Here is an 11,495-nt window from a genome sequence, read left to right on the forward strand (position 1 = left end):
TAGAGACTGTTCAGTGTGGCCTCAGCACAGGGGCTGTGGTGCCAGGGCTGCAAGGTACTTTCTGACTTAGCCATTACAGTTTCAAAATAACCTCTTCCCCTCCATTTACCCTTCTCCCTCCCTTACCTGCTCTTGTTATTTTGCTTCTGTGATTGGGACATCTTGATACCACTGACCAAATGTTCTGCCAAGGAAATGTTTGCCATCAGCTTCCATGCTGACCTGTCATTCCCTGAACACAGTGGCTCCTCAAGACTCAGAAAAGCAGAATCCAGCTTCCAGTTAGGACATAATAGACTTGGAACAGTGTGTGGGACAAGTGTGCAAGTCTGTCCAGTGTGCAAGCAGAGGTGGGAACAACCTCCTTAGCAGCTCATCCTGCTGGGGCTGGTTTCTCCCCTGCTGGGTTCCTGCTGCTTCTGCTGTGTGGACCCCAGGTGTGGGCTCTCCAGCTGTGAGCCAAGCAGCTGTGAGCAAAGGAGAGGAGCAGGTTCCAAAAAAAAAGTGCTGCTCTTCTGTGCTGCCAGGGCTTTGCTTGCTTTGCACACAGGCCCTCCCTGCCTCTGGGTACTGCTCAGCCCTGCTCCAGGGTCAGGTTGCTTGCTGGGCAGGGTGAGGAGCAGGTTGGGTTGGTGAGTGTCCCTGCTCCCACATATTTGGTTGGGTTTTCCCCCCCCCCCCCAGGTGGATGAGCTGAAAGCCAAGCTGGCAGCCCAAGAAGTGGAGCTGAAGCAAAAGAATGAAAATGCTGACAAGCTGATCAAGGTGGTGGGGGTGGAGACGGAGAAAGTGAGTCGGGAGAAGGCAATTGCTGATGAGGAGGAGCAGAAAGTGGCACTTCCCACCCAGAAGGGTCAGCAGAAGCAGAAGGACTGTGAGGAGGACCTGGCTAAAGCTGAGCCTGCCCTGGCAGCTGCCCAGGCTGCTCTGAACACCCTCAACAAGGTAGGGTGAAGATTCTCATGGGAATCTAGTAACTCCCCTGTGCTCTGGGTGGGGGAGGCAGTGTCATCTGATGGCCCAAGTTTTCAGACATGGTATTGACCCTCCTCCAGCTTCTTCCCAGCTGGTGTGTGCTTGGTCTGTGGTGTAACTTGGAGCAGGCAGGAGGCTGCACCAGTTAACCTTTGTTCATAGCCTGGGAGAGCAGGAAGAACTGGAGATGGGGGCTTTGCTTGCACCTTTTCTCCACTGTTGGCTGGCTCCACTGCTTCTCATCCTGTCCCACAGGGAAGGGGAGGTCACCTTACTGTCACCTGCCTTCAGGACCCAGGGAAGAGTGTTTCAGAGGGATCAGCAGTTCTGTACCTCTGTCCTGCTGTCTGGCCCTGTCTCTGGCTCAGACCTGTCTGCTGGCATGGAGGAGGACATGCAGGATAGAGGGCTGGGATCTGCCCTGTTGGGGGAGAGGAAAGCAACTCTGAGTCACCAGGAATGGGTCTTCTCTTTGATCAGCTTTCAGCAAACACGTGGCTTTGCTGCAAGGATGTGTTGCTTTGGCTTTTGTTCCTGGAAAGGAAAGGATTGTAGAAAGGGAAAATGTTTGTCTCTTCATTAGCTTTGGTTTTGTGCTGGAGCTGTGGACTATCTCATTAGGCAAAGATTAGGAAGATGCTGGGATTTTCTCTAGAGACCTGTAAGGCTGCAATAGCAGAGCTGTGGAAGTTGTGGTCTCCCTCACCTACTGATTGGAGATGCATCAGAGAACTTGGCTTATCTGCTGACATCAATAATCATCAATATTTACATGTGGATGTGTAGTTTCTCCCCAGTTACCTAAGTCAACTGATTTGGATAGCACAGCATGAATAGGAAAAACAGTGAGAAAAGCTGTTGAGTAGAATGCAGTAATGATAGATATAGTCAGTACCAAGGAGCTCAGGAAGCACATGGGTGTTCTTGTGCCACTGGCACCTGCTAGTTTAAGAGAAGAGCAGCCACATCCATTCAGATTTGTACCTTTTGCAGAATGGCTGTGTGGAGGGGCAGGGAGAGGAGATCCCTTTCCACTAATCCCAGGTGAAGGATGAGGAATGCTGGTCAGAATGCAGCCAGTTGCCCTTAGTGGGATGAGATTTTCCAAAAAGCTTGAGTGTCTTGGGTGGGACAGCAGCTCTGAAGCCTCTGTTACTGCCACCAGAGCTTTTTCACCTGGGGCTCCAGCTTATCAGGGTGACACTCACTGTGGTCCTGGCTGGAGACTCTCACAGGAAGGAAGGAAACCACCCACCCCATGCTGCCCAGGTCTTCCTCCCTCTCCTGGCTGGAACAACATCATCCTCCCTCCCCTTCAGGGAAGCAGTGTCCTTGTCCCATCATGTCACGTAGGTGTTCACCTTGGGAAAAAGCAGCAGCATCTCATTTCCAGTGGGATGCAGGCTGATAAACACTGGCTGCTTTGCCAGAGCCCTCCCAGTGCCTCCCTCTCCCAAACACCAGCCCCTTCCTCCCAACACCAGCCCCCTCCTCCCAACACCAGCACAGGCATCCCTGCTGCTCCCAGCTGAGTGCTCAGGATGGAGGAGGGCATGTTGGGGCACTCATCTCTGCTCATGGTTGGCTCCATGTCATTGAGCATGTTAATTGGAGACATTTCACACTGGGAATGCACACAGCTCCCAAGGGCCTGTCTCTGTCAGCTTGATGATTAACAGAAGCTAAAAGCAAGCAAAGACATTCAGGAGCAGCTTCATAGCAGGCACCTTTATCCCCAGAATGGATACTCAAATGTACCAGACTATCCTAACTTGCTTCCATAGACAGAAACAGGATATCAGAGAATGGAGATTAAAAGCTATTCAAACCTGATAGAAACAGGAACTGACAGAAGTTCATAGATTTTTCTTGAACTGGAGCTGAAACAGCCCTTGTCCTTGTTTTCACAACATCTTACCTGAGCTCAGCTGCTTTACCCCCCCTGGTGTTCCCTGTGCAAAAGCCTAACTCGTGTGTGCATGGAGAGAGGAGTCCAGGTGGCAGCAGATCAGACCCTCAGCATTGCACTGTTGTTGTGGCTGCAAACACCTGCTTTCTCCACAATTCATATTTTTTTGCTTAGGTTAAGATTTGTCCCACTTAATGTCAGGGACTTGCTAGATGGAAACTTCTCCTTGGACCAGGATGTTCCCAGAGATGAGCTGATTCTGAAGGGGGATCCACCTGTTCACCCTAGAGATGGCTTTTCTGCTGAAGGTGCTCACTTCAAGAGCCTGAATTTGGGGACTTAGGAAACTGGGGTGCACATGAATAATGCAGCAAGACCCTAATGTGTGGGTGTCTGGCACAGGTTGTAGCTGGGGAGGGAGGAAAGCTCTGAGAGGGAGTTTCAGAGGGTTTGGATGGGTTAGGATTTGAAAAGGCTTCATTTTTTTCTTCTGCTGACCTTCTGGGAGGGAAGAAAACATCCTGCTCCACAGGGAGGGGAGCTGGCAGCAGGTGGGAACCTGGGCAGGAGCACTGTGCTGGTCCCAGTGGGCTGGCAGGAGCTGGATGCAGGGAGCTGTGCTGCAAACCTGGGCAGGGGGGATTTAGAGGCAGAGACGTTCAGGCCCAGAGAAACCCCATTTATCAGCTGGGGGGCCCGGCGCCGGGTGTGGGGAAGGAAAAACAAAGCCCTTTCATTTTTGTCTAACCACCTGGTGTTCCCCCCTTTTGCAGAAGAACCTGACAGAGCTGAGGTCCTTTGGGTCACCCCCTCCAGCTGTCAGCAACGTCCTGGCAGCCGTGATGGTGCTGATGGCCCCGGGAGGCAGGATTCCCAAGGACAGGAGCTGGAAAGCGGCCAAAGCCGCCATGGCCAGGCTGGACGGCTTCCTGGACTCCTTGATCCACTTCGACAAGGAGAACATCCACGAGAACTGCCTCAAAGCCCTTCAGCCTTACTTACAAGACCCCAAGTTCAGCCCCGAGTTCGTGACCACCAAGTCCTTGGCGGCAGCCGGGCTCTGCTCCTGGGTGGTCAACATGGTGAGGTTCCACCAGGTGTTCTGCGAGGTGGAGCCCAAGCGGCAGGCGCTCAGCAAGGCCAACGCCGAGCTGGCAGCTGCCCAGGACAAGCTGGCCAGCATCAAGGCCAAAATTGCTGTAAGTTCTTGCCCTGGGGTGGTAGAACAAAAACTCGGAGCTTCCAAAACCCCCTTGGCTTTCTTAACAGTCCTCGCCCAAAGGGGAGGCTGGGTGGGGCTGGGTGAGGGTTCCCAGATTCAGACCCAGTAGCAACAAACAAGCTGTTACTGAGCAGGGATTCTTTATTGCAGCACTGGGGATCCTCCACCATGAATGCTCTGACCAGTTAGTGAAACACCCCAACTCATATACACCAAAAACATGCATCTTCAGTTCCTTGTCAATGAGTGCCCAGAATTCTTGCACATAGTCATTTTCTTTCCTGGAATTGGCTATCTTTGTAATGATGCCTGCTCGAGGGTCTCCTGTGAGGGTCTTTGTTGATTCTACTCCTTTGTCATCTTGGTCCTGTCTCTCCTCCTGGTCATGTCTCCAGTCTCCTGCTGGTAGATTGCCCAGGTGGGTCAGAACCAACATCAGTGTTGTCTGTAGGTGCCACATGTTCTTAGAAGACTTGATGTCATCACAACCTGCAGGAGGCTTGGCATCATTGACTGATAGTTTCACAAAGCACATCGTTTTAAAAGTAACCCTTAGTCTAGCAAATTCATTATTTTATTACATTTTTATTAGGCTTTATTTCTATTGAATTTACTAACAAACGTCCTGTGACTATCAGTGGGACCTGGCATGCTCATCACTGCTTGGGGAGAAGTTCTGCCCTTTGGAGAAAGCAGTTGCCCTGCTCATTGCTCAACCATCATTGGTGCTTTGTCATAAGGACCCTCTATCCCAGCTTAAAGTTACATTTGGGTGGAATCCCAAAGGGATTGGTTTGGCCTGTTCTTTGCCTCTGCCCTGGGCCAAGGATCTGAGTTACAAGCGTGTAAAATAGCACAGCACATCACTGCCCTGTGCTGGCTCCAGGTCACAGGATCCCAGACTGGTTTGGGTTGGAAGAAACTTGAAAGACCATCTAGTTCCAACCCCCCTGCATGGGCAGGGACACCTCCCACTGGACCATGTTGATGCCACAACACTCTGTGGGTCTGCACCTCAGGGTCAGCCTGGGCAGAGCTGGGGTGGAGCTTGGTCAGCCCTGCCTGCAGGGTGAATCCCCTCTGGAGAAGGGTTTTCCCTAAAACTCTCCTGTTATTTTCTCCTTCCTTTTGTTTCTTTCCCACGTGCAGCGCCTCAACGAGAACCTGGGGAAGCTCACAGCCAGGTTTGAGAAGGCCACTTCAGACAAACTCAAATGTCAGCAGGAAAAAAAAAAGCTGAAGCTACAGCTTGTACCATCGCTCTTGCAAATCGACTGGTGAGTGGCAGCAGATGCAGCCCTGGGGGTGGGAACAGGACACATCAGGTGCTGCTGAGATGCCAACCATGTGTGCACAGTGTGTTACAGCCACTCGTTTTTTTTGGAACACGTTTCCTGCATGAGTTTCAGTAATGGGAATAATTTTGCATTGGCTGTTTTCATACATCAAGGTCTGCTCGTGTTTGAAGAGACTCTTCTCACAGCTCTTCTCTCCTTTTTGTTACTTAAATGTGTCACCAGGGTCAAAACTACATGACTCAAAAGTCATATTGCAAAAAAAGAAAAGCAGGAGTGTGCCAGTAGATTTACAGGTGCTGAAATGACCAAAAGTCAGTAGAGAAAAGCTCTAAAAAACCCCAGTGTATGTCCCTGTTATTAACCCATCGATGCAGCCTCTTGTATCTTCAGAGTCTGCAGCCTCCCCCCCTCTGCAGGGCAGTGCCCCTGTCACTGCTTCACAGATAAGAGGCTGAGAGAGAATGGTTTCTGCTCTCCCTGTCCTGTTAGCCCCAGCTCACACCCAAGGCTGCAAATGCCCTTAAAACTTTGTGTTTTGGCTTCTGAACCAGCTCAGAGCAAGGCAGCTCTTCCTCCAAGCAAAGGACCAGGGCTGCAGGAGACTGGCCAAGCTTGAGCTCTCCCCTGGGAGGTGCTGGGTTTGGAGCTGGTTCCAGCAGCTGCCTCCAGCTCACCCTCCAGCACATGAAGGCAGCATCAACCTCATCTCAGGGAAGATCCCCAATTTTTCCATGTTTTCAAAGATCTGACTTGCTAGACCTGCAGGGAAGAAGCAGGGCTGGAGGTTGGTCTCTGTCCTGTTGAAGCTGCCTCTGCTGGTGGGGCTGAGGGCAGCTGAGTCAGAACACAAAGACATTTCTAGAAGTGATGCTGGATGCAGGTTCCTCAACATGTTTTATTAGCTCATGGCTTTGTTGGGCTGGAGGTTCTACAGAAAGTCTCTGTATCTGTTCCAATGCAGTAATAAATCTAAAAGCCATATGGTAAAGCTTTAACTTTGGATCTGAAGAGCTTTGCTCAGGTCTGTATTTTCTGCACTGTCCTTCAGCACTTTGTTTTAGGCAGGATTTTCAGAGCTCTTTAGATTTCAGAGGGGTTTTGATGGGCACATGATAAAAAGGCTACAATTAGTGGGGGGAATTAAAGCGCTCCCAGGGGCTGCACAGTTCACCTGCTGCATGTTGAGGTGCTGGGAAACTCCTCAAAAGCCCATTGAATCTCTGCATTCCTCCTTTGGCAAACTGGATTGCAGCACCGTGGCTGCTTGGCAGACAAATGCAAGTCAGGACTGTGACACACTCAAATCTAAGGGGTCAAAGACAAACAAGCAGCTGAGTCCCTTCCTAGATTGATTTAAATCTTTTTCATGCAACCACTGAAGGAATTTTATGCTTTCATCTTATTCAGGTTCAATCTCACTGAATGCTTCCAAAACTTTTAATTAAAAAAGGAAAGTAGATTTTTCATTTGAAAGAGCTGTTTATGTTTCTGGGGAGATTTTGCAGGATGAATATTTCCTTGTGTCTTTCCACAGCCCAACAAAATCCTGTTTAACATGTGATGTGGAGGTAGATTGTGGCTCTGAGTCATGCAGGAGTCAGCAAACACAAACTGCAAGGAGAAAATGTTTTACGAAAAAGACACATGGAAATGATGGTTCCAGTTCTTTTCATATTTGTAGATGAGTGTGTGTGTGAGTTTTACACTGAATACAGCTTAATTTCATCTCAGTACTACTGTAACAAACAACATGGTTTCTATTTCATGCCTTAAAACACAGATTTTTATTCAGGTTGTGATAAGGAAAAAATGATGAGGTTTTCTGGGGTTTTTTGGGGGCTTAGCTATATTAAAGGGTGGCTGCAAAGAAGATGGAGACTCCCTATTTACAAGGAGTCACATGGAAAAGACAAGGGAAAATGGGCACAAGTTGCTCCTGGGGAGATTCCAACCCATGAACAGTCTGAAGAAAGAGCACGACAAGAAATAAGGGAAGAACGGGGCTTATCTGTCCTGTTCAGTGTCTGTGCTGCCCCATCTCCAAATGCTAAGATTTGGAAGGAGATCTGAGTGTTCTTGGAGGTCTCTTAATGCATGAACCAACCTGCACTGGGGCTCCCTGGGGTTCCTTGCACACTGGGTGGTGGCTGTTGCAGGGCAGAGCTGCTGGGAGCTGCTCACAGAGCACTGGGTGCTGGCAGCTGGAAATGCCAACCAGAACAAGTGGTGGCTGTGCCAGGTCTACCAGCTGCTTAGAAAGCACAGATGCTGCTGCTGTCACAAGCTGGTTGCTTCTGCAAGCAAAGAGCTGCTTATGTCCCAACTTCCTGTAGTGTCATGCACCCCACCTCATGGGTCATCTCTGGCTTTGATCTGGGAACAGATCCTGACAGCCCTTGCTGTTTATTTGACAGCCCAGATGTGTCACCTGTGTGACTTTGGGCACAGGGAAGTTCCCAGGCTTTAAAAGAAATGCACTTGAGGTTGGATGAAGAATATACCTGCCTGAACACAGGTTGCTTTGGATTGAAAATCCCTGGGGTTCCTTGCACACTGGGTGGTGGCTGTTGCAGGGCAGAGCTGCTGGGAGCTGCTCACAGAGCACTGGGTGCTGGCAGCTGGAAATGCCAACCAGAACAAGTGGTGGCTGTGCCAGGTCTACCAGCTGCTTAGAAAGCACAGATGCTGCTGCTGCTGCTGTCACAAGCTGGTTGCTTCTGCAAGCAAAGAGCTGCTTATGTCCCAACTTCCTGTAGTGTCATGCACCCCACCTCATGGGTCATCTCTGGCTTTGATCTGGGAACAGATCCTGACAGCCCTTGCTGTTTATTTGACAGCCCAGATGTGTCACCTGTGTGACTTTGGGCACAGGGAAGTTCCCAGGCTTTAAAAGAAATGCACTTGAGGTTGGATGAAGAATATACCTGCCTGAACACAGGTTGCTTTGGATTGAAAAACTCAAGTGGTCCTCACTGGCTGCTGGCCAGCACCCCCAGGTTAGAGACCATCCAGAGTGAGTTGTCTACATGCATCACTGAATTTCATCCCAGTCCTGTTGTTCTCATATCCAGACCATCCAGTTACTTCAGCTACAGTTCCTGTTTCCTCTTTATCTGTGGGATTCCCATTTTTATGGGCTCAGTCTTATAGGTCTGTCTTAACACAGATACCCAGGTACACTGAAGTGGAGGACATGAAAGCTGGAAAACATCAGGGAGCAGGTAGCATGGGACATACCTGCCCTGCTCCTCTGTTCTGAACAGTGCTGGAGTCCAGCTGCAGTTGGACAAACCCTGATCTCAGCCCCATACCTGTCCTTACCTAATCCTACTTGTTGAAAAAGAAGTAAAGCACAAATTCCAAGCTAGTGGTTATTTTTAAGGATCATACCTAAATTATTCTTAACCCCAACTCCAGTGACAGTGCACAGAAGTCCCCTTCCTCCATCTCTCCTTTGTAGCTGTTACAGATGAAGTACCTACAGGTCTTTCCTCCAACCCTCTGGAGATCAGTTCTCATGCTACTATCATAGTCTCTGAGACCAAGAAGCCTTTACTGATCTGATCTTCCCAATGCCTGTAGACTCTCCACATACTCCAAATTATTTTTTGTGGTGTTTTTTTTCTTTTACCCACTTAGGTCCCTGAGGTCTTGTATCTGCTTGGGTCACACACTACTGCCAGTTTTAGTATCTTAAAGAAATTCCAGGTGTCTTCCACTTGAGATGCTACAAATTGTTGGAATTCTTTTTATGTAGAACCCAGCAAATAAAAAGACATTTCACTGAATCACCTTTAGCTCTTTGATAATGATGGATAGTGAATAATCATTTCCCATTCACCTTCTGCCTGCTTTTAATGATTTTACAGGCTTCTCTCACACCTATCCCTACACTATCTCCTTTCCAAAAAAAGGCCTAATCCAAGAAGAGTCCTAATCTATGTTTTCTCTGCACATGTGGAAGTTACTGGAACTGAGACCTGTCTGCAATGACTCCAAGAGCTCTTCTGTGAGTGATAATAGTGCCCTATATATTGTACAGTTCTAGGAAAGGCAGATGTGGTCCTGATCACACCAAGAGCAGATTTCCCAGCCAGGCTAAAGGAGCACCAGCCCACCCTGAGATCTGCAAAAGGCACCAGCTAAACTTCTGCAACCCTGAGTGGGGTGATGGTGCTTGTTCATGAAAGAGTAACAGCTGGGCCAGGTTTAGGGGCAGCTCTGAGGTTAAGTGGGGCAAAAAAAATCATCTGAGGCCTCTCATTTTGCTCCTGGAAGGGTCAGACTGCCCAGAAGGTGTTTTCACTCTTCAAAGGGGCAAATTTGTCAAGGCAGAAAAGTGATCAGGTATCACTGCAGGTGTCTGTTGGTTCTAATATTCATCAGAAAAATCAAGAAAGCTGTGAATGGGGTGTTGTGTAGGCAGGTCACGTAGTTTGTCAGTAACAGGAATGCAGGGTGATGGAGGCTGTCTACAAAGAACTGTAAAAATGGTACCAAATGCTGGTGCTATGAAATGCCAGGTAGATAAATGCAAAGCAATGTATATGGGTAAACTAGTTTTTTACTTTTTATGCCCTGTAAGTGATGCTGAGCCTAGTTATTATCATTCAGGAAAGAAATGGAGTTAAAAGCTTTGTATGTGAGCTCTGTGCTCCCAGAGGCAATAAACCCCTCAACAAACTGAGAACCCAAGCTGAAATGGAGTGTTAGGATTTATTAAGAAGAGAGAACAAACCAGAGAAAAATCACAATCTCAGTATTTAAGTACATTCCAAATACATCAGGAATGAGCAGCTCTACCTCCACCCCCTCTGCTGTACCTCAAAGGATGCAGCAGAAAGGGAGATGGTTCAGAGAAGGTAATGATGAAAAGAAACTGGATAATAAAGATTGCATCATTGGGGGAAGATAAAGATTGCAAGGACAATCAGAAGGCTGCTTCTGTGTGAGGAATTCTTGAACAGGCTGAAGCTCTTCAGCCTCTAAAAAAAAGGAGACAGCAAAAGGAGTATCAAGGCCTTGAAAAGATGAGTGGTCTGGAGACGGTGACGTGAGTGGGATTGTTCACTGCTTTGCAAGCTGGTTTCAGCGAGTGAAAAGGTCAGGCAGCACATCAAAGGAGGGACATTTTTTCACTGAAAGAGTAGCTAAGCTGTGTATCTCCTGGCTACAGGGTGCTGTGGATGCCAAAAAAATGCAGGTTGGTTTCCAGGGCAGCTTATGCTCAGTCACGAAGGAAAAAAAAATCATCGTTGGTTATTAAGCATAAAGGTACAAGTTTTGTTTCAGAAAGTCCTTAAACCTCCAGTTGTGAGAAGCTGGGAGTTGATTTCAGGTGCTATTACCAGGAGCTCATCTGTATAGTCCTCCCAAGTCATCTGCTAAGGGCTGCTGTCAGCAGAGAGGTGCCAAAGGAGAGGGACCTTTTTTTTTCTGTGGTTGGGTATTTCAGAGGAGAAGTAGAACAATTTATTTTGCTTAGCCAAGCCAAGCACGTTCCCTAGAAAGCCCTGGCCATTTCTAAAAGCCTCTGGAGGTGCACATGGGGGTGAAAGAAGAGCTGGAGGACAGTGTCTACTTAAGAACTGCTGGCATAAACAGGCCAGGACTAAATTTGTGTTGAAAATTAGAAGGTGGCTCCTAACCCTCAGAAGGCAGCAAGATCCTGCTACAAACAGGACTTGGTCAGGTTGGAATGTGTGTTGGTGGAATTCAGTGAGGATCTGGAGGTGGTGCCTTCCCATCCCAGGGACCTGTGTTCTGCATGTCAGTTTAAGATGGCAAAATAACCCAGTTTGGGAAAATGAATTATTCAAGGTGTTCATAAGGCTTATCATAGAGATTTGTGGTAGAGCTGGTCCTATTTATCAGTGACCTGGAAGAAGGTGATAGTGTTGTATTAGTCACATTTGTAGCACCCATGATATGAGGAGGTTTGCAAAAGAGAAGGATGTAGAGGACTTTTTAATAAAAATAAGGAATATAAGAAATAACCCTAAGTTCATATGGACCCTACTCTGTGATTCTGTTCTGTGATTAACAGCTGGTGGGCTGCCTCTGACATGGGTCCTTATGCAGGTGTCTTCAT

At 48.3% G+C, this 11,495-nt stretch overlaps 1 protein-coding gene across 1 annotated transcript in view; it reads left to right on the top strand.

The window, feature by feature from the left end:
• The window catches only part of DNAH9 (dynein, axonemal, heavy chain 9), a 164,944-nt gene that overhangs the window by 78,880 nt on the left and 74,569 nt on the right, over window positions 1–11,495 (top strand). The window contains 4 exon segments of the mRNA XM_010008230.1: window positions 685–945; window positions 3,658–4,083; window positions 5,256–5,333; window positions 5,336–5,383. Coding sequence (XP_010006532.1) covers window positions 685–945; window positions 3,658–4,083; window positions 5,256–5,333; window positions 5,336–5,383 — 813 coding nt within the window.

Source organism: Chaetura pelagica, unplaced genomic scaffold (assembly GCF_000747805.2).
Source record: "Chaetura pelagica isolate M959 unplaced genomic scaffold, ChaPel_1.0 scaffold471, whole genome shotgun sequence".
NCBI lineage: Eukaryota > Metazoa > Chordata > Aves > Apodiformes > Apodidae > Chaetura > Chaetura pelagica.